Consider the following 20,794-nt stretch of genomic DNA (forward strand, 5'->3'; position numbering starts at 1 on the left):
GGTTCTTGACTGCTAACCAGAAGGCTGGTGGTTCAAACCCACCAGCCACTCCTCGGAAGGAAGGTTGGGCAATCCTACTTCTGTAGTGATACTGCCTCGGAAACCCAAGGAGGGGTCACTATGAGTCGGGGCCGACTCGATGGCACATAACAACAACAACAACAACAAGGTTCCTCAAAGGAGCTGTGGTGGCACAGTGGTTAAAGCATCTGGCTGCTAACCAAGGAAGGCTGGGAGTTTGAGCTCACCAGCACTCTGTGGGAGAAACGTGAGGCGGTCTGCGCCCATAAAGATTTACAGCCTTGGAAACCTTAAGAGACAGTTCTCTTCAGTCCTATAGGGTCACTGTGACTTGGAATCAACTTAGTAGCAGTGGATTTGGAAGATTACTCAGCTAGTTAAGTGGAAAGTTGAAACTCTAATCCAGACCTCCCATTGCAATGCTTATTCTCCAAATCATGTATTACTCAATCAATGGACTGGGTCAGGCATGTTAAGCCTGTCATTGCACGGGTTACTGGGTCTTTTTCCCTGTCTAGTGGAGAGAGACAATCTTTCCATCTTAGACATTTGTAGAGATTTTGTAGCTAATTCCCCACCCAAGGATACACCAGAACAAAAATTTACACTGTATTTTTAGTAAACTGATTAAAACAAGTAATGAAAATAAGAGGTTGAGCTGATCAAAGAAACAGTGGTGGAAAGGGCTGCCTTTGTCCATTTGTGTCCATAGGCTATGGCCCCCCTTTTTCTAATGGTGAGGAAGTATTTTCCCTATGATAGCTTGGGACTGCTGTGAAAATAAACTGAGATTGACATTGTCTGAAGGTATGAATGGAAATCTGTGTTCTGGTGTGAGTTGCTCCATTTGATTTAAGGCAATGGGCTAATTAAGTCTGTCAAAGGAGGATGATGAGAAACGTAGAAACATGAGATGTCATCTGCTCTGTGTCAGGGTAGTGCAGCCTCTGAGGAAGCAGGAAGCCCAGTGGTTGAGAGCATGTAAACTAGAATCAGATAGAGCTGCATTCATGTCCTGGCTTCCAAGTCTTGTAAACTTACCTCACTGAACTTGTTCCTTTGTAGGTACAACCAGGATTGTTGTTGTTATGTGCCATCAAGTCAGACCTGACTCACAGCGACCCCTCCAGGGGTTTCCGAGGCAGTATCACTACGGAAGTAGACTGCCCAACTTTCTTTCCAAGGAGTGGCTGGTGGGTTTGAACTGCCAGCCTTCTGGTTAGCAGTCAAGTTCCTTAGGCACTGTGCTACCAGAGCTCCTGCAACCAGGAGTAATGGTTATAAGTCATATACCAGTTGCTGTTGAGGTGCCTCTGACTCATGGTGACCCCATAATTTCAGAGCAAACCATACTTCATGAGGTTTTACCTGGCTCATTTTTTTGGAATCAGATCTCCAGGACTTTCTTCCAAGACATCTCTGGGTGGACTTCACTGGCAACCGTTGGCTTAGCAACCACATGTGTTAACCATTTGCATCACCCAGGGACTCCCCTTAAGTAATATAATGAAGATCAAATGGATCAAATGAGATAAGACATATCAAATGTTTGTCTCAGCGTCTGGCATGTAATAATGCTCCATAAACAATATCAGATATTATTATGGAGACATATTGTTGGTGTGAACTCTATAGTTTTTTTTTGTGTCTTGAGGATATTTTGAAATTGGGATCCTCTGAGACAAAGCGTGCTAATCAATATTTTTGCCTCCAAACAATCTGGAAGGCCTGTACCTGGCCAGTAAGCTGCTGCATACAAAGGGACATTAATGTTTCTTGAACACCAGTTTTGTACTTTGTTTTCTACTTAGGGCTTTCCCACAGGCCATCTTAACACCTACCGATGGGTATTGTGTAGGTGCTAAAGGCTCGCTGCTAGAATTTTAATTTATTCCAATGCAGGTGCTTATGAAGTTATAAAAATAAATATTTTGATTTCTCTGATAAGAAACAGGGACTGGATGAAGAATAGGTTAGGAGCAAACTTCTCATTGTTTGTCATAATTTTTACAATTAGCCACAATTAACTGTTTCTTGGAATCACATGCAAGTGAAAACGGGCTTTGCCTGGAAGTGAACAAGTTCCTAAGTTAATATCACAAATTCAGATTTTACCCAGGGCGTTCAAGGCTTTTGGAAACTTGGTCCAAAGTAATGTATCATGATTATCATATTTGGTTTATTTTATAAGTTTGAATTGAGAGGTAGAACAAATTGGAAGAACCCAAACCAGGATCTCAGAGCCCAGAGTTCTAATTTCAGTTATTTTATGCTAAATGTGTGATCCTATGTAAGTCTGCCCACTTTTCAGAGTGTGTTAAACTCATCTGTAAACTGGGCATAATAATAACTGCATCTTTCACATAATTAGAAAGTGTCCTGACATTCAAATGAGCTCATCTTTACCACTACTATTACAAAAGCAAACACACACCTTCTCCTCCATGTTCTCTTCTCATTGCCCACCCACCTAGCTTCCCAACTTAAAAAGCCCCTTGTCCTTCACTCTCTTGTTTGATCTTGTGGAGTTCACTATCTCTGGATCTAGAATCTTTCTCTCTTCTACCACTGTCTTGTTTAGGCTTTTATCACTTCTCATCTGAAATACTTCAAGACTTCTTGCCTCACAACTTTTCTTTTGGCATCTTATTTTCCAATACAAATCTTGTGCCATTTCTTCATCTGTAGTCCTCCAGTGACTCCCAGCACCTGGCCCACTATGACAGGAAGGGCACACTCCACAGAATTGCCTGTAAGGGACATCAAGATGATGCCTTTCAGTCTTGCTTCTCACCACAACCCCTTCCTCCTTCTCCCTGTACCCATTCTGTGCTCCAAACACACCAAATTAATTTAATTTCAAACATTCATCATTGCTCAGACTTCTCCACCAAAATACCCCTTATGACTGGAGAGACCCAACACATACCCTTAATATTATGCAACAAAGCAACTTTCTTATACATTCATGCAAAGTTTATATTCTACTCTATAGTCCCGTATTTTTATTATTGTAAAAAAGCAGTAAATATTACTCTGCCTGTTACTTTTTAAGTCTCCTTTCCTCCCTGTGAAAGTGGCATTCCTGGGAGACGTACCATGTTAATCTCTGGTTTTGGTAGCCCCCCACACAATGCTCGCAACCCTAGAGTCCTTCAGGCTGACGCTTGCTGGCTTTTCTACACGCGCTTTCTTCTGGCTGGAATGTACTGCTCTCTTCTACTTGATGCAATCATCCTTCACATTCCAGCTGGAAAGTCTCCTCTGCTGAAGTGCTCTGACTTCTTGGTTTAAGTAGTTGCTTCTGCTCTCTTAGGGAGCACTTTGCATACACCCTCTCACAGCACTTATCACAGCCTATTGTCATCATTCACCTGCCAATTCCCATCACTAAACAGACTGTCCACAGTAGCAGAGGCTATCTCCTATTTATCTCTGTGTCCTCAACATTCAGCACAGTGGAAATCTTGCATGCTTTAATTCAGGGTTTCTCAATCTTGGTCCTGTTGACATTTTGGGCCACATAAGTCTTTGTAGTGGCTGTCCTATACCTTGTAGGATGTGTAGCAGCATCTGGGCCTCTGCTTACTAGTTCTGACAACCAGAAATGTTTCCATACATGATCAAATCTCCTATGAGAAGGATAAATCACTTTTAGTCAAGAACCACTACTCTAATGTGTTTAATGAATATGAACATGCTTTGGAACTTGCTATAAAATGTGAAGTATTGTTACTATTTGTCTTAGTTTTCTTATGCTGCTATAACAGAAATACCACAAGTGGGTGGCTTTAACAAACAGAAACTTATTTTCTTACAGTTCAGGAGGCTAGATGTCTGAATTCAGGCCACCAGCTCTAGGTGAAGACTTTCTCTCTGTCAGATCTGGGGAAAGGTCCTTGCCTCATTTCAGCTTCCATTCTCTTCCGTGGTTTCTTAGCAATCTTCTTGTTGCCTGGCATTTATCTTCTCCATTTCTTCTTGCTTCTCTTTGCCTAATCTTCTCCTTCTATATCCTGAAGGTGATATGTGTAAGATGAACCCTACACTAATATGGCTTCATTAATATAATAAAGAAAATCCTCTTCCCAAATGGGATTACAACCATAGCATAGAGATTAGGATTTATAACATGTATTTTGGGGGAACACAATTCAATCCATAACATTATCACAATGTTCTTGGTAGCTCCAAAATGTTTAGAACTAGAAAAAGTAGACACAGTAATTTGGTGGTTGATGTCCAATGCGTTTTCAGTCAAACAAGGACTCAGTTCTGTTTAGGATCTTGGGGAGATCTGATTTAGGCTTCTGCCATTGCTGTCTGCTTATGAAAAATGCCACTAGGGTAGGCTTTCTTGGCCCATATAATGTGGATTCTGACATTAATTGTGCCACTATTAGTCTTACTTTTATCTCATTATCATCCATCACTCTTAAACATTCCATATTATTTACTTAAGTTGCATGGCTAGATTGTATTTCAATGTGGAGAGATTCACCTGTTTACACAGTTGTCCTAGAACTGATACATAGAACAGTTTTTGGAGTTCAATCTAATATGAAAAAGCATGCATTTTTGTTTTAAAAGCAAGATGAATCTGTAATGCAACAACACATTCTATGCACATTATTGGAGTCCCACTAAAGAATGAGGAACTTCTCAATGACTGGAAAATACAATGGTGAAGAGAGAGGGCTAAGCTTTCAGTCTAGGAAGAAGTGAGTTAGCCAATGCCTTTACCTTAAAAGAAAAAGGTAGATTACTAGCTTTTCAAAAAGAGACTCAGCTCATGAATCAAAGGTGGCTTTTCCTGAAGTAATTCTTCCTTATTACCCTCAAGCCAAACCGTATTAGGCATTTCCTCACTCAAATTCAGTGATTGCATAAGGGAATGATTTGTGGATAGTACATTTATGTCTTGAGCATCCAATGGTCTGTAGTTCAAAAGAGCAGCCGTGAGGACAGAAGGAAAGAGTGGAGAGTAAAGTCCATAACTGAGCAAAGACTGTAGCCTGAGACATTATATTTAGGTCAAGTGGGGGTGATGTTTTAGCAATTCTCCAGCTGCGCAGATGCTTGAAAAGTGTAGATTGTGTTTGTGTGTCTACCTATTTATTTTTTACTTCATTTTTAAAAATACATTTATGTGCTGACAGCCTTTTCCTTTTCCTCTGTCCCCTGCCCCCAATCACCACTTCCCACTTCTTCCTTTAGCCACACAGACTGTCCCAATCATTCTAATTTACTGTACCTTAGGTACAGCTCTGCCTTATTAAATGATCTTCTCTAACTGTTCCAAAATGAAAACATTATGGCTATGTCTTTCTGTGGTTTATTTATTCTTACTTGAGGAAGAGTTGAAAGATCTGAGTTTTATTTTTGGCTGCCAGCTTTGTGACCCTCAGTCCTCAGTGTTTTGTTACATTAGAATACACAGAGCTAACAGTACCTGCCTTCTGTCTGTTATAGGTTGTGAGGAACAGATAGTATGATCAAAGAGACAGTTTTGTTAAATGAAAATTGCAATGAAGGTACAAGTGATTTCCAATGCCTGCATCTCCCAATGTGCCCTTGCCTCATACACATGGTCTCTGTTACCCTAGACATGATTTAAAAATGTTTCTAAAGCAGATCTGCCCCATGGCTTTAGTTGAGGTTTTATTGCTAAATATTTGAGGACTAAAATGATTGATTAAAGTTATTGAACTGCAAAGACGTTACTAATTTCCAGCATAACAGTGATCCAACTGTGGTATAGTCTGCCTTTAGAAATTATCTGTGCCATAATTATTTCTGTCATCCTAAGCAAGCCTTGCCCATTTTGGGATCATTAGCAGAACTGTGTGCAATTTGGGAGCTCTGATGACATGTACAGTTTGCCACAATAATCAGGTAATGAAAGCAAGAAGCCAGTTGGGTTAGTAGAAAAAAACCCAAACTGATCGTGTGTTCATCTATTGACAAGTGACTGATAAATTGCTTGGACTGTTGTTATGTGCCGTCGAGTCGGACCAGACTCGTAGAGACCCCTCCTTGGGTTTCTGAGGCAGTATCACTACGGAAGTAGATTGCCCAACTTTCCTTCCAAGGAGTGGCTGGTGAGTTTGAACCGCCAGCCTTCTGATTAGCAGTCAAGTGCCTTAGGCACTACACTACCAGAGATCCTTAGTCTCAGGTTAACCAGTTGTTCACTATCCCTTTCATTAATCTTGGCTTCATGTGTGTGGTGGAAATGCATGCATGGTCATGTTAAATAACTGCTAACTGTCCACTTTGGTTATTTTCATGTGGGGTGGTTTTATTTTGCCCCCCAATGTCATGAACTCAAGTTGAAAGAGTTCACATGTGACACCTTGAAGATAATACGTAACCAACTGGTTGTGATGATTATATGAAATGATTGCCTGGTACAGAGAGAACTGACATTAGTTGACTTCGCATCTTGTTTCAGATCTTTTACACAGATCATCTCCCTGAATCCTCACCCCTCTCTGAGACCACTATTGATATCCTAACTTCACGGATGGGGGTACTGAAGCTCAGACAAGCTAGTCATTCATCGGCCACTCAGGGAAAGAACTCTCAAATATAGTCCCTTCATACTCCAAAAAGGAACTCTAGTGACATAGTGGATGAGGCATATGTCTGCTAACCAGAAGGTCAGCAGTTCTAAACACCCCAGCCCCTCCAAGTAGATGGGGCAATCTACTTCCATAAAGATTTATAGCCTTGGAAACTCCATGGGGGTCACTATGAGTCGGCATTGACTCGATGGCAGTAAGTTGTTTTTTTGTTTTTCATACTTCAAAGACCAGATAGGTTTTTCTTTTAATTAGAATAGTAGAAGTTTTCAATTCTGATATTATAGCTTAGAAATGGGCATGGAAAGGGATAGCAGAAGGATTCAATCCATTAAATGGATTTTTCATGACAAAGTCATTTCTCCAGGTCAGTTTTTTACCTTTACTGTACTTACTTTAAGTAGCATTATAACCTCCTTACATTTAACATGTTACTTAGAGCAGCATACTACAAAAAAAAGCAATAAAAACAACAAAACCAAACTCATCACCATCAAGTCAGCTCTGAGTCATGGTGATTCCCTGTGCGCACATCACAAAGCAGAACGAGCAGTGAGCAGAGAAGGTACACATTGCTTATTGACAGCCCCAAGCTCCTTCCCCCATGTAGATATGAGAAGGGTCCCAGGTGATGCCACCTTCTCCACTCTGATGGCTGCTCAGGTGGGGGGTCCTCTTACCACTGATAGGATGTGTAACCAGAACCATTGAAATGTTCTGTTTTTACAGTGCAAGTGTAGTATGTATCTACAGCTTAGCTAGTCTTAGTATAAGGTTGCTGTTCAAACATATAAATCCCACTAAGCCAAAGGGAATGTGGTGAAGGATATTCAATTATCTTATCTTTGTGTGTGTGTGTGTGTGTGTGTGTGTGAGCTCAAACCTCTCTCTTTCAAAGTATATTGGAGATCATTTTATCCTGTATTTATTGTTTTGCTCTGTCCTATTAACTTTTAAATTACCTTTTCAAACATAACTTTCAAATATAGGTGGCAAGTTGTGTTGTGGTCACATTGACTGCAAATAAAAAAATCTCTGATGTTATTTTTCCCTCACCCAAAATCTTCATACTTAAAATTTCATGATTATTGAAAAAAGATACTTAAAATTTTCCAAAAGTTTTTGTAGTTGAGGAGCCATGTTAAAGTTTCTTATTTATCTTAATATATAGCATTATTCATAACATAGTTATCTGCAGTACCTGCCTGAGTGATATTTGTGGTTGAGTCTGAGCATCTTAAGTATCTGAAGAGGGGCTCTCCCGCTTGCTTATTATATGTGTGCCCCCTGCCTTTCTTTCTTAACCACCCCCCCGGACCATACAAAGTGTTGTGTGCTTGGTAAATGGAAAATGATTTTCATATTAACCTCAGTAAAACATAGTTCCTTTGTTTAAGTTGCAAAATAACAACCCATATCTCCCGGGTTATTTGTATCAGTATTGCTTTATATTAACACAGATGATACTCAAGAGTTGGTTGTATTATAAATTGAAAGAGTAGACTCAGATCATGTTCATTTATCAAGAAGATCCTAAAAGTGTAGTTATTGGTTAGTCTACAGTGATTGGAAAACATAAAAGAACAACATAAACTGAAAAATTATATACATATTTTTAAAAGCAGGGAATGAAATTAGATCTTTTTTTGGCAGGGTGGTAGGTGAGAGGAGTTTTAATCATTACTAATCCCATTTTGCAGCAAATGTATCTCATCAGGTTTCAGATGCTGTTGATTGGAAGGTGTATCCTAATTTCACTGACATTAAAATATGAAAACACCCCAGCGTCCGGATGAATTAAATACACCTTCTCTTCATGCCCCATGACCTGTGTAGCCCATTGTTCTCTACAGAGTGAAAATCAGTATATGCTGGTGCTGTGTTAGCCCCCTTCAACTTTGCATCTAACTAACTTAAGTTTTGATTAAAAAAAAAAAAAGTGGACATTTACATGAAGATTCCCTTTTAGCATATGTCCCCCGTGTTCTAGTGAGGCCTAGTGACTTTGACTCAGCCTATGAGAACATGGCAGTCTCATATAGGATTAGAGAATGCTCATGTCACTTTGAAACTGGCATAATGAGCATGAACATCCTTTCCCATAAATACCCACCTACACAGGATCGTTTTTTGACTATGCCACTGAATTTTTTTTTTTTTAAATCAATTCCTGCCTCAGTATACACTGTTTATATACTAGATATTTGTTGTTTTTTTCCCCAAAAAGTGTTGATAGTGACAGTTAAAATCACCAATTTATGGTTCCTATGTTTTCAAATATTTCTTAGAAAAATTTAAAGTGAATTTGAGAATAACCTGCCAGTTTCCCATCTTTAATTCCCTTGGGAATTTTATTTGGACAACATTGAGTGTATTTGAAGAGACTCATGTTGCTAAAGGAGTTCTGGTGGTGCAGTGGCTGAGGCGTTTGGCTGCTGCCTGGGGACTCGGCTGTCTGGGCCCACCAGCTGTGCTAGGGAGAGGGATGGGGCAGTCTGCTTCCGCAGAGATTGGCAGCCTTGGAAGGCCTACAAGGTCCCTATGGGTTAGAATCTACTCAGTGGCAGTGGGTGGGTAATGTTAAAATATTGAGATTTCAAAACTCATCATACTGTACAATTTTAAGTGGATGGATTTTACTGTATAAAGATTAAACTTCAAAAAGCTCTTAAAACATTTTGAAACACCCTTTCCAAGGTCATTGTGGTTATCTGTTTGTTGTAGTATCTTTTAGTAAAGTTTTAAGTTTTCTTCCAATTGTTCTTGTGCATATTTTCATTTCTATTGAGAAGAGGGTCAATTTTTCATTGCTTTGTAGTTGGATTTTACTGGTATAAAAACCAAAACCAATCCCCCCTTGCCAAAAAAAAAAAAAGACCATGACCTTTTATCTAAACCATATCCAAGATGTACATTTTCTGTTTTTAAAACTCTCTCATAGCAGTTCTTATCAGTAAAAGTATTTTGAGTGTCAACTATGTGTCAAGCCCTGCAGGGAATGAAAAGATGAATAAAATGTGGTACAAACTCAAACATTTCTAGTGTCTAAAGATTCTCATTTCTAGGAAATTGTCTTTTTTTGCTACCTAATTTCTTTTCTCAGCATATAGTTTAATCGTGTTTCTTTTCTTATTCTGAGATCAGTAGAGATAGGAACTGATTATAATAAGCTGAGCAGGAAAAGAAATGTGACTGAGACTCTGGGTAGCCAACTCTTCCTTTTTAAGTGACTCATAGGAGTCTGACACTAGTACAGGACCTGGTGGTGGAGCTGATAAAAGCCCAGATACCATTTTTCTTGTCACATAGATTGATTGACACTCATGTCAAGCAGTGAAGATGCAGTTTAAGTAAGGACAGAGCACAGAGGTTAGAGAGAGGCTAATGCAGTTCCTGGCTATCCTTAAGTCACTTTCAATTTCAGTATGTTTTCTAGACTACTTTGCAAAATGGAGTTTAACTGTAATTCCTGCTATAGCTATATATCCTATGCCTATATGGAGGATAACATTTATGCAAACAACAGAGAGATGACAAGTACATTTGTGATTATTCACACACACCAGTGTGGCTGGTGCATTCTATTATTAGGGTGCTTTCATGTTCAAATTTTTATTATGATATTTCAGTTTAGCATTTTTAAATTCATCTCTGTCCCTTTTCATCTATTATATTGCAGTGACTCAGATATTCCACATTAGAACTGTCTTAGACACTAAAGGGGAATAAAATGAAACAGACATAGTCACTGTCCTCAAGGGTCTCACAGTGTAGGAAGAGACAGGAAAGCTCAGCCCAGGAAGAAGCTAGTCCAGCTAACCAGGAGACAGATTTACTCCCTACCTCAGGGAAATGAGGGTTCCATGGATGCTCTAAAACAGCGGCAGGGTTCCATAAATTTGCTAATACACTCAGGTGATATTGGCCCTGGGATTAAAAGAATTTTTACTCTCTCCCCTTACAGAACGGCATTGTCGATTAGAGATCGGCAACTGGGGGAGGATGGCCATCTGCTATGTAGAAAGGGCCAAAGAGGTTTCTGTAAATTGAATTAGGACCCCCTCCCTTGCCAGGACTGAACAGTGATTCAAAAAATGAGAGTGGCTGAAGGGCTTACAGAAGGGAATGTTTTCAGAGAGAGTCTAGAAGGACTGGCTGCTGGTGTTTGAACCTCCTGGTAAATAACTTGCCAATGCCTTGATTTATTGTTACTTTTTTTTTTTTTTAATCTCTACTACTAGGTAGAAATGTAATTTCAAGTTCTAAGGTTTCTCTGAACTGCTCCATGTCTGGGGATAAGCTTTTTTTTTTTTTTTAAAGAAAGATGAGATTTCAAGGCAAGATGTAAAACCTAACACAGGTCATTTGTGTCTCTTGAGTTGTTTATGTCCATTTGTTTGTAGATAGAATTTGCAGAACTATATGTATGAAACATAGGCATGTATTATCATAGTCAGTTCAAGTGTAAGTTAACATCTGCCATAAATGTTGGCCCAAACATGTCATGTTGACTGCAAACACATCTTTGTAAGAATTTAATTCAAGGCGTGGACCTCTAAATTTAATTTTTCAGTGGTAAATCAGGTTGTGTTCCCCAGTTCTTTCCTCTTGATCCCAAGTACCAACAAATCAGCTAAAAGGATGAGTTGAGGAAGGAGAGGAAGATGAAGAGTCCAGAGGAATTGTGTATTTAAACACTCAGAAAGTTTGAGCTTTGGTTCCTTTTTGGTTGAAACACAGTACAAGAGTTATGTTTAGTTTGCTGTGCTCTAAAATAGCACTGTTAATTTTTTCATTTGGTGGATTTTCACACAAGTGCTAATCACACGTTTCTATAAATTATATTAATTTAACTTATTTCCCTAAATGTTGTTCTGCAGTGAGTAGCACGGATGTTCTCAGATTCTTGGCTGGGTAAGCTTGTTGCCTTTGGAAGCGGAACAGAAACATCTGAAAGGCATTATTTGGATTACGGATAATAGAGCATCTGATAGAACCTTTTGCTCTGGTTCCTAAGTCACAGCTCTTCTTCCTTGCATTTAATCTGTATATCCCCACCCCCTCCATCTTTGACATTGTCCCAGGGTTGGCTCTTCAGAGAAAGCACTAGCTGGCATCATGCAAATATAAATTCAGGTAATCATGTTTGGTGTTAAAGAGTCACTTTTGTTTGCAGGAGAGTTAGAGTTTCAAGTTTAGAAGACAGAGGAGATTGGTGTGGGCTGTAATGTGCCCATACTTGCCCCTAAAGAGGAGTACTTGTATTTGGAAAAATAACAGCTTTATTTTTCTTTGCAGAGTATGATTTCATCCATTGTAAATAGCACATATTATGCCAATGTGTCAGCAACCAAGTGCCAGGAGTTTGGGAGATGGTATAAGAAATACAAGAAAATTAAAGGTAAACTGACCATTTTGTTTTTAAAGCCTATTATCAGTTTCTTAGGTCAATGAATTGTTCTTTGGAATTTATGCCAATTTTTGGTACAGTTTATATAGTTTTATATTGAATAAGTTAAGAGTCTTAATATTTCTTTCATGTGATCCATATTCGTTCGTTTACAGCCAAGAGGGTATTAGAATGAAAAGTAAATTTCTTAGTAAATATATGACGTTTATAGTTTTCACAAGAGATGCATAGGAAGCCTGAAATCTTTAGAAATATTTTGCAATGGTTTATTCCAGATAGTCATGTCTATTCAAAAAGCTCAATCAATAGAAGTCATCACTATAGGTTAAATCTCAGGTTATAGTTTACAACCTGATCAATATATTGGAATGGTTGTTGTGGAATATCAGGGCAGTTTTGGTCAGAAATGGAGTTTTGATGTTTCAGTCATTTAGAGACAATTGCAGAGCAGAGGTTAAAGGCTGTTCAGTCATGCAGACTTGTATGCACATCTTTGCCTTGCACTTGCTAGCTGTGTGAGCTGGCACAAAGTATTTAACTCTACCAAGCCTCAATTGCCTCATCTGAGAATTGGAATTTTAACACAAAGGTATTAGCACCACCAGCATATTAGTCACTGGGTAGCTGTGAGGGCTAAATAAGATAATACTAGCTCAGAGTAGCCTCTTCATAAATACTAACTATGTGAACGTTGTTTGCTCTCAAGTCAATCTGATGCATTGTGACCCTGTAGGACAGAGTAGAACTGCCCCATAGGCTTTCCAAAGCTATAAATCTTCACAGAAGCAGACTGTCATGTCTTTAGTCCTCCGAGAGGATGGTGGGTTTGAACCACCAATGTGTTGGTCAGCAGCCAGACACTTTAACAAGTCTCCAGGGCTCCTCTATGGACATAATAATTAGTGGTGATAGTCCTGGAGCCCTGTTAAGGCAGTGGTTAAAGCAGTCAGCTGCTGATGAAAAAGTCAGAGGTTCCAATCCACCAACAGCTCTGAAGAAGACAGATATGACAGTCTGTTTCTGTAATGACTGCAATCTTGGAAACCCTATAGGGGCAGTTCTACTCTATCTATAGGATTGCTGAGTTGGAAAGTTGGAACTGACTCAGTAGCAATGGATTTGGCTTGGTTTTTTGATTAATGGTAGTTCTAGTAGTAATATATGAGGAATTATGTTTGGTCCTGAAAATATAGTTCCTTATATAATAAATACCATACTATTTACATTGCCTAGCCCTTTAAAGGTATCAGTGATATCTTGCTTTTGCAAGTGTGTCAATGTTGGAAAAATTCTGTTGTACTCTCTTCATTCCTGATAAACGCTGGTAGCTTCTGAGAGGTTTTAGGGGAAATTTTTGTAACATGATCTGTTGATATTTGAGGGTCCTTTCAGTCCCTGTTTTGCATGATTAGAATGCCATCCATTCTGCTTTATTATTGGTGTGCATAGCCTTGCTGACAGCTCATTGCCCCCATCTGAGGGCCAAACGAGAATTTATGGTGGGAAGGTAGAAGTAGAGGATGCATTTATTTGTTTTACTACCTGCAGGTTTCCTTTGGGAAGACAGGGTCTGAAGTAATGTTTGTTGGCTGTTGACTATTTGGAAGCTTGTTTACAAGGTTACCTTTTGAGGAAATGAGGTTTCCAGGCACATTTCTGATTACAAAGGAATGAGATAATTTAATGCTAAATAGACAAGTATAAGGAAAGTTGAGATGCTGAACTAAAGCAAAAAAATCAAACCCATTGCCCATGAGTCGATTCTGACCCTTAGCGATCCTACAGGACAGAGTAGAACTGTCCCATAGGGTTTCCAAGGCTGTAAATCTTTATGGAAAAGCAGACTGCCTCATCTTTCTCCTGCAGAGCAGCTGGTGGGTTCAAACTACCGACCTTTAGGTTAGCAGCTGAGTGGCTAACCAGTGTGCCACCAGGGTTCCTTGGATATTGAACTACCCAGGCAAAGTTAAGTGCACTGGGAATTGAATTGAGATCCGTTTCTTTTCAATGTAGTCTAAAATCTTGAGATTCTTTACCTTCCAGTTTGGGCATTTGATTTACAATATTATTAATGCTCCCCCTAATACAGTATAAGATAAGTAACTCCTCATTATAAAACATAATTGTGTGGTTCAGAAAAAAATTTTTTTTTCCTGTGTTGCCTCTAGTTTTTTTTTTTTTTTTTTCAATAGGATTGCTAAAGTGCTTGAACATACCCTCTTTGGCTAACAATCAAAAGAATCATGTAGCTTCAAGGTCATTTGTTAGATCCCATTTACTTGCTGTTATAAAAGAAAGGAAGAGAATGTCCTCTTTTCATAGGCTAGAGTATAATTCCAGATTCAAAAAGACTGGAAGCCCTTCACTTAGTGTTTTTAGAATTGCCACTATAGAATCTGGGAGTGAGTGAGTGAGTGTGTGTGTGTTTGTGTGCATGCGTGTGTTGTGTTCACATGTGCATTAACACTCATCTTCAACTTTTTGCCTTTCTATCTCAGAGATGCAGTTCTTCAAGCTCTATTTTTTTTTCAAGATAGTAAATGCACAGTTAAATTTTCAAGTGCTGTAAAAGCAGCTGAGACCTTGATTTCAATCAGAAGGTCAAGGATCCGCACCTGAAGGGGCTGTCAGGCACTGTGTACACATGCTATTCAAGGAGATGGAGCTCGTCATTGCTGCTTGAAAGAGTGTGCGTGCATGTGTGTGTGTCAGTAGGAGGAGAAAAGGGAAGGTTAAGGTATGTGTGAAGTAAACACAATCTGCCGTAAAACAGTTCAAGTGGTGTTGATTCATCAAGCAAGGGAGTGGGAGGAAAAACAAAGAATTCATGACAGGTATAATGGTGTGCAGAAAATAAACACCCAGAGGAGTGTGGTTTATTAACTTTCGACCCTCAGAAAAAAGGAAACGTTGGACCTGTGCAGGCACACTTCATGTGATGGAAGATTTTTGCTTTGATGGGATGTTGCTGTGGCATTTCCTGTTTTGTAGTACCTGTTTCTTGTTGGAAAGTCATGATTTTATTTGTAAAGTTTTTGTTTGTGCCCATGTATTTTCAAAATGGGAGAAAAAAAAAGAAGTAGTGAATGCATTGCAGGGTATCCCTGGATGACACAGAAAGTCAAGGGTTCCATTGCTAGTTGAAAAGCTGGTGGTTTGAACCCTCCTAGAGGCACCTCAGAAGACACACCTAGCAATTTCTTTCAAAAAGTCACAGCATTAAAAATGGAACAGTAATGGTGAATTGCAGATCTGGAAACCAGTGGTAGCAAAGCCAGGATTCTGTCTCAGGGCTCTTCTGAGAATCCAGGGGTCAAAGTATCATGTCCCACTTTGCCTCCACAACCCCTTTTTTCTACCCCAAAGTTACATGAATTATGACCGATACTCAGTATAGAAGAACATTTTAGGTTAACTCACTGATGTCGCAAACTTAATGCAAGCCACATTGTTAAATATGTTTCTTATTATCTGCTAATGTCTGTTTTAATAAAACATTGGGAACTAAATGGTTACTTCTTAATCAAAACCATGATTTCCTAAACATAAGCTATGTGAATCTGTTACAAATTGCCACATATAGATCTCCTAGGTCAAATTTTTTTTTCTTTTCTCATAGAAATAAATAAACAGTAAAATAATTACATATTCTGAAAGATCAAAGTAAATATGACTAAAACCTGGCAAAAATAAAAGTCTACTGAAAGGAAGAAAAAAGGAAGATCAGATTGCAAATTCTATAGTTAATGCTTAAATAAATATGAGAAAAATGAACAATCAATAATTTGATATCATTAAAAACAGATGTGAAAACCATATACAAATGGAAAGGTCTAAATTTTGAAGTAAACATTTTAATGTACATTTTTTGAATTTGTTGTTATTATAGCTAAACTATTTACACTTATTCTTGAAAAAGTCCTAACTTGGTTTGGCTTAGCATGTTAACATTATTTTCCCTAGTGATCATAGCAAAGCACTTTCTGTTTATCTTTATTCTTTAATTTCAAAGACAATCATAGTTGACACAGACATATTTGAGTTAACATTAGAGTTAATTCAGGATAGATGGGGAGACAGAGTTTGTGTACTCTTGTTTTAAGGTCCAGAACCATGAACCTGTTTCCCAGGAGTTTTTGATATTGAAGAAAATGGAGTTGGTGTATGGGGTGGTTTTGACGGCAGTTTTTTATTGCTGGTCATCTCATACTACAATTGCTTCTGGCCTAGATTTTCAATGTAGAGCTCATAAACTGCCAAGTGCGAGAAAAACATATACACTCTATCTAAAAGCAGAAAGAAAACAAGCAAACAAACAAAAACCAATACTAACAGTCGTTTAATGACTAATGACTGGGAGTTTTAATGTTGGGCACAACGATAATCCACAGAAACCAAGAAATGTTCATGTGTTGCAATATTAGTTTCAAGAAGTCTTTTTCATGGGTTTTTCTGTTCCATTATGAAATTTATCCTCTCAATTTTTCTTTAGTAAATTTTACACATTTTAATAAAATAATTATTTTTTAATACAACTCTTTTTTTATATGAACTCTATTTAAATGTGAACTTGTCCCGTCATTTTTATGGAGCTCAATCAATGGTAATTATGGATGCAATCCCATCACAAATTATACTTCCTGGCAATCTGTATTTGCAGGGCATCAGAATTAGAAAGTGCTTTGACAAAGGTCTTATATATTTTATATGTATCGCAATTAAAAATTAATAAGGTAAAGGAAAATAATTTCATATCTAAAGTGTATTTTATTGGGTACCCCATGCCAAATGAGTTATCATATTTGGTTAGGCAAGTCTCAAGTATTTAATGTTTCAGGAGTTAAGGGGTCATTGCAAGTTCACATGGATACTGGTGAATGTCATAAAATTATTTGTGTCATAAAATAATACCATTAGGTTGTGTGACCCTAACCAAACCTCCTATTTGGACCAGAGTGCAAAATTATCCCCATCACTTTCCTTTTCTCAATCATTGCTCGAGGACCCACTGATTGCTAGTTGTCTTAATTTTATGTGTTTATTTGGATTTATTTTGCAAAATATTAAAAAGCCGAGAGAAGAGAGAATTTTAAAAACCAGTATGTAACTTCCCCAAGCCTGGTTTATTCTAGTAATCAGTATTTTATCTGACCCTGTCTGATCTAGTCTTGCAAGATCAAACGTCCAGGCCAGCAAGCAGACAGTAAACAAAGCCCATGAAGGGTTTCGGTAAACACAAAGATTAGATGTTGAATGAAAATTAAACTCCTTGAACTAGTCCTCTGTACTAAAGTGGTTAAGTGGGTTGTGATTAAAAGAAATAAGTAATTATGATCATTATAGCTGAAATGATATAATGTTACCACATTTAAAGCACCTCTTGTACCCAAAAATGGTTGTGTCATTTGCAAAGTGGTGCCTCAGAGTTGAATAGAAAAATCAATGTTCCACTGACCTGGTTCCATAAGGCAGCCCCTGCTTAGCCGTGGCAGTGTCGGCGGTCAGGACAATGCCTTTAATCAAACTCCCATACTCCTTCCTCTGCTGTTGTTAGCCCTGATGAGGTAAAAGTAACTTAATTTTGTCTACCTAACTCTTTTGAGTCATGAAAGAAATTTACTTTCAGCTTTGGAACTAAATAAATGTGTTCTGGCAAAGAAATTTGTCTGCTCCCTGCCTACCTTGTACCTTGCTGAAAGTAATGCCTACATCAAATTCTTTGAAATTTTGTGTAAATATTAAATCCAAAGAAATAGAAACATTACTTCTATAACCAATCAGTTTCCATTTCACTGGTCTTCTAACATTTGCAATAACTTTGTGTATTTTCACTGTGTCAGTTAATAATAAGTATCAATCACCTTAGTCCAGTTGGTCCTATGATTGGAAACTTACTGGTTGTATCAGCAGGTGGAAGAATGGTGCATGGGGAATGCCTTGGGCACTTAACTCAGATGCAGGTTAATTCCTTGCTTGGCTCTGAAGAAGCTCAGTCTAGCTGTTTTGGTTGCTGCTGTTTTGGCTTGAATTTGTTCATTACCGGTTAAAGGTTAAAACAATTGTTCATCAACAAAATGTGGTTTGTAGATTAAAATGAATTTACTCCCTGCTTCTATTGACACTATGTATAAAGCCATTGTAAATACATGTTATAAATGAATGGAAAGGGAAGAAGATCTACCTTTTTAGATTCCTTCCTTCTCTCCCTCCCTCCGTTTATTTCACTCATTCACTAGTCCACTTATTCATCCAGCCATACATCTATGCATTCATCATATATATTTAGTGTATGAAAGAAATATATGACAAAGTTCCTTGTTTCAAAAAGCTCACAATCTTTATGAAACAATTAGTAATATAACACGTATTCCCTGAAATTCTTAAGTAAATTTGAGAATCTATTTTGTATACCTGCTGGGAATACAGTGGGGAGCTTTACACAGTCACTTCTTGCAAGAAAATGACAGTTATTAATTAATTAAAATAAATAGTTTTAATTAAATACTTAGTGTGTGCTTCTACTATGTACCATCTTCAGTGTTAACAGAAACATCCAGAAACACATAAGATTGTGTTTCCCCCACTCTGGCAGAAGAGGTGTCCCTATAAATACATTGTGACAAATGTATAGTTGTATGAACTAGTGCCCTGGTAGCACAGGGAAAGGTGTAAAAGTTTTATCTGCTGGGTGGCAGGGTTGAGGAGGGGAAGATACTAGAGAAGGAGCACGTGGATTATACTTTTAAGAACAAGTAGAGTTCTACAAGGAGGAAAAGAGAAGAGAGAACATTTTGGGCAACTGCAAGTTCAAGAGGAACGGCAGAGCATTGTGCATTTGGAAAATTATGGATGGTCCAGTGTGTCTAGTATGGCAGATACCTTTATTGTGATACTATAGTAGATGCCTAGAATGGCTAAAATTTTGATTGGTGAAAAGGAAAGGCAGAGCTTGGTGGTGACACCAAATATAGATGATGGAACAGAAATGTTCTAGCTCTTGGGAGCATTTGTGCTGTAACTGTGAAAAATAAGGTTGGAAAAATAGAGGCCAGACTTTAGATGAGTTTGAAAGCTCTGTGGAGGTATTTCAAGAATCTTTGAAGGTTTCTCAACAAGGGAGTGAGTGATATAGTGAAAATGGTGGTTTTTCAAAAAGATTCCTGTAGAACCAGTCTATACCTGTGTACAGGTATGAATGTGTGTATGCTGGTGGGGTAGGTTGGGAGGGGGTGGTGGCATGTCCACCCTGAAAGAAGTAGGCCACATAGAATCTATCACCATGGTATATGGAAGGGAGGCCTTGGATTTGGGTGGCAGCAGTGAGAAAGATAGGAAGTGACCAATGTAAGAGATGCAAGTTGAGAAGAGCCAATAAGGCTTGTTTAGGGTCTATATGGGTACGGAGAAGAGAAAGAAAAGTCAAAATCGGACTCAAGGTTTGGAGATTAAGTGACTCCTGATTGTTTTTGACAGATATAGAACAATATGAACAGAGAGGAAGTTGCAGGTACTTCAATGATAGCTGAGAAACTAAGTAGAAATGTCCATTAGGCAGTTCAAATGTGGAAGCAGCCAACTAAAGGGTACCTAGCTACCTGCTTACTGCCATCGAGTCAATTCTGACTCATAGCAACCTATAGTAGAACTGCCCCCATAGGGTTACCAAGGCTGTAAATCTTTATGGAAGCCTCATCTTTCTCCTGCAGAGCAGCTGGTAGTTCAAACTGCCAGGCTTTTGGTTAGCAGCCAAATGCTTTAGCCACTATCCTACCAAGTCTCCTTGACTAAAGGATATGACTAGAGAATAGATTTTGGAGCCACTTTATTGGACATGGTTATTGAAACTGTACTAAAGGAGCATTTGGTAATGAAGAGAAGAAAACATTAGAGGAAAGAAGCTTTGAGAGGAAAAGGGCTGTGGATTAAGAAGATGTGATTAGGGAGAAAGTGAGGTGTCCTGGAAGCCAAGGGAGGAGGGGTTACCAGTGGGGAACCATTTTTAAGGGTGACAAGAGGAGGAGAGGTAGTTGGAGACTCTTGGCTTTGTCAAAAAGGAGGCCATAATGACAATGGAAGAGCTCTTTCTCTGTAGTGCAAGAACAAAGAGAAACTATTGGCCTCTACAGAGGAAAGGGAGTCACTGGATCTTGCAAATGGTTAACACACTTTGTCTGTAAATGGAAAGATTGGAGGTTCATTTCACTCAGAGGTGCCTTGGAAGAAAGGCCTGCCTATCTACTTCTGAAAATCAGCTGTTGAAAACCCTTAGGTAGCACAGTTCTATTCTGATGTGCATGAGGTCACATTGGACTCAATAGCAACTGGTATGGAGGAAGGACGTGGCAAGGAAATAGAGACAACAGATTCTAATTTAAGGAGGAAAGAATATAAAACTAGTTAACTGCAGCATTAAGGCTACATGGAATCCTTCCTCCCATGCCTCCCAATAGTCAGGAAGAAAGAGGATGGAGTAAGTGGAGGCTAAAGGCTCTGAAAAGGAAGAGAGGTGATAACCAAGAGTTTACAAGTTAGGAAGGGATGGGATCTGGGGCACTGATGAAGCTTTGCCTTTGAAAGAAAGAGAAATGGCTGTGCCTTCTTCATTGTCAGGGGAAAGGAATGAAAGGGATAAGAAGACAGGGTTTTGGAGATGGGGGTGGGGAGGTGGCTTAAGAATGGTGAAGGGACATTCAGAGAAGAAGTGATACCGATTCTACTCAAAGTATTCCAAAACATAGAAAAGGATGGAATCCTCCCTAACTCATTTTATGAAGCAAGC

At 38.7% G+C, this 20,794-nt stretch overlaps 1 protein-coding gene across 1 annotated transcript in view; it reads left to right on the forward strand.

Annotated features, from left to right (window-relative positions):
• The window catches only part of SATB2 (SATB homeobox 2), a 207,994-nt gene that overhangs the window by 93,810 nt on the left and 93,390 nt on the right, over nucleotides 1–20,794 (forward strand). The window contains exon 6 of the mRNA XM_007935347.2: nucleotides 11,904–12,006. Coding sequence (XP_007933538.1) covers nucleotides 11,904–12,006 — 103 coding nt within the window. The remainder of the gene's footprint in view (nucleotides 1–11,903; nucleotides 12,007–20,794) is intronic.

The sequence above is a fragment of the Orycteropus afer genome, unplaced genomic scaffold (genome assembly GCF_000298275.1).
Source record: "Orycteropus afer afer isolate SDZICR_OR568_19922 unplaced genomic scaffold, OryAfe1.0 scaffold00002, whole genome shotgun sequence".
NCBI classification, from domain to species: domain Eukaryota; kingdom Metazoa; phylum Chordata; class Mammalia; order Tubulidentata; family Orycteropodidae; genus Orycteropus; species Orycteropus afer.